Consider the following 2720-nt stretch of genomic DNA (forward strand, 5'->3'; position numbering starts at 1 on the left):
AATAAACTGCAGAACATCGAGGGCGGAGCGTTTATAGGGATGAGCGCGTTGAAACAGCTGCACCTGAACAACAACGAGTTGAAGGTGTTGCGGGCGGACACTTTCCAAGGGATAGAAAACTTGGAATACCTTCAGGCTGACTACAACTTGATAAAATACATTGAAAAGGGAGCGTTTAACAAACTGCACAGGCTAAAAGTGCTCATCCTGAACGATAATCTCATACAGGCCCTTCCTGACAACATATTTCGCTTTGCCTCACTCACACACCTGGATATAAGGGGGAACAGGATCCAGAAGCTCCCTTATTTGGGGGTTCTGGAGCACATTGGGCGTATTGTAGAGCTGCAGCTGGATGACAATCCCTGGAACTGTACCTGTGATTTAGCGCCTCTCAAAGCATGGCTTGAAAACATGCCCTATAACATTTTTATTGGCGAGGCCATATGTGAAACACCAAGTGACTTGTACGGGCGACTCCTGAAAGAAACCAACAAACAGGAGCTTTGTCCCATGGGAACAGGAAGTGACTTTGATGTTAGGATGCCTCCGCCCGATAATGGGCAGTCACCCTCCAATATGTCCCCAACCACTATGGCTCCCCTAGCCACAAAAGCGCCAAAAACCACTGACTCATCCAAGATTTACGGCAATGGCATTGTGGCCGGTTTACCCCCTTTCGGAAGAAATAGCCAGATTGTTTCCTTTCCTCCGTTGTGTCCACAGCCCTGCAGCTGCAAAGCTCACCCTTCTGACTTTGGCATCAGCGTCAGTTGTCAGGAGAGGAATATTAAAAGTTTAGGTGATCTCCTTCCCAAACCCCCAAATGCCAAGAAGCTTCACTTGAGTGGAAATTACATCCGTGATATAAGCCCGATTGATTTCCAAGGGTTTGAGGGCTTAGATCTGCTACACCTTGGCAGCAATCAAATTGTCACAGTCCAGAAAGGTGTGTTTTCTAACCTCACTAATCTGAGGAGACTGTATTTGAATGGAAACCAGCTTGAGCAGTTACACCCAGAGATGTTTTTGGGCCTCACAAACTTACAGTACCTATATCTGGAATACAATGCCATAAAAGAAATCTTAGCGGGTACATTTGACTCCATGCCGAACCTCCAGCTCCTGTATCTCAACAACAACGTTCTGCGGAGTCTCCCTGCCTACGTGTTTGCTGGTGTCTCTTTAGCCAGACTCAATCTGAAAAACAACCACTTCATGACCCTACCAGTGAGTGGGGTCTTGGACCAGCTGCGATCACTGACCCAGATAGACCTGGAAGGGAACCCCTGGGAGTGTTCCTGCGATCTTGTCGCCCTCAAACTCTGGCTAGAAAAGCTAAGTGATGGAGTGGCTGCCAAAGAGGTGAAATGTGCCTCCCCAATGCAGTTTTCCAACATTGAGCTGCGCCTCTTGAAAAATGAGATCCTGTGCCCTAAGCTTGTGGCGAGGCCGCCGTTCATTCTCACCGGCGCCACCCCTGTTTTGACCTCAGTGTCGCCCGCCGGAGTTGGCAAAGCACCACCGGGAGGGCCCGTGCCTCTCTCCATCATGATCCTCAGCATCCTCGTGGTGCTTATCCTCACTGTGTTCGTGGCCTTCTGCCTTCTAGTCTTCGTCCTGAGACGGAATAAAAAACCAGCGGGCAGGCAGGAGGGGCTCGGGAATCAGGAGTGCGGCTCCATGTCGTTGCAGCTCCGCAGGCACAGTCACAAATCTGGCAAAAAGGGCTCCATCCCGGGAGACGACTTGGGAGGCGAGACGTTCATCCCGCAGACCATCGAGCACATCGGCAAGAGCCACACCTGTGGGATCGGACGCTCCTCTGACATGGACGCCGGGTTCAAGTTCGCCGACTCGCAGAGGCAGAAGATCATCCTCCGGAACAGCGCCGACAAGGACAAGGACTCGCTCTCCACCCTGGAGCGCAACAAACGCCTCAGCACCATCGATGAGCTGGAGGAGTTCCTCCCACACCGCGAGTCCAGCATGTTCATCCAGAACTTCCTGGACAGCAAGAGAGATTTCAACAGTATAGGGATGGGCGGGTATGAGATCCGCTACCCGGAGAAAACGCTGGATAGAAAGATGAAGAAGTCGTCGCTGATAGGCGGGAACCACAGTAAGATCGTGGTGGAGCAGAGGAAAAGTGAGTATTACGAGCTGAAGGCCAAGCTCCAAGGAACGCCTGATTACCTGCAGGTGCTCGAGGAGCAGACTGCGCTGAGTAAAATGTAGGGATTGTTGTGTTTGGTTTAGTGCATTGATTACAGACACACACACACACACACACACACATTCAAAAGGAAGTTAGACACACATACAGGCAGACAGACAGCCAAACACATCTGCCTTTCTCTGGTTCTTTCTCCCTCTTTGGCCACACACACATACACCATTCAACTCCCCAGATCTCTCGCTTTCTGTCTTCATCTCCCTCTTTGCAGCCACACACATGCACACACACACACACACACACACACACGCACACACACACACACACACACACACACAGATACACAAAGAAAAAAGTGCCTTCTGGAAATCCTTAATGACCAATGCAGAGATGGACAAAATGGCTCCACACTACAAAAGCTATTACTAGAACCGGCGTGGATCTATTTCACAGTAAAAGACCTTTCGGATTATCCATGCCACTCATGTATGAATCCCACATACATTTACCACAGGACACCCTAAAGAGCAACCAGACAGTCATA

General features: G+C 50.1%; 1 protein-coding gene across 1 annotated transcript in view; it reads left to right on the forward strand.

Annotated features, from left to right (window-relative positions):
* Positions 1–2238, forward strand: part of slitrk4 (SLIT and NTRK-like family, member 4) — a 2571-nt gene extending 333 nt beyond the window's left edge. The window contains exon 1 of the mRNA XM_054597293.1: positions 1–2238. This exon is cut by the window's left edge and continues 333 nt beyond it. Coding sequence (XP_054453268.1) covers positions 1–2238 — 2238 coding nt within the window.
* Positions 2239–2720: the final 482 nt, after the last annotated feature.

This window comes from Anoplopoma fimbria, chromosome 4 (genome assembly GCF_027596085.1).
Source record: "Anoplopoma fimbria isolate UVic2021 breed Golden Eagle Sablefish chromosome 4, Afim_UVic_2022, whole genome shotgun sequence".
In the NCBI taxonomy this organism is placed as follows: domain Eukaryota; kingdom Metazoa; phylum Chordata; class Actinopteri; order Perciformes; family Anoplopomatidae; genus Anoplopoma; species Anoplopoma fimbria.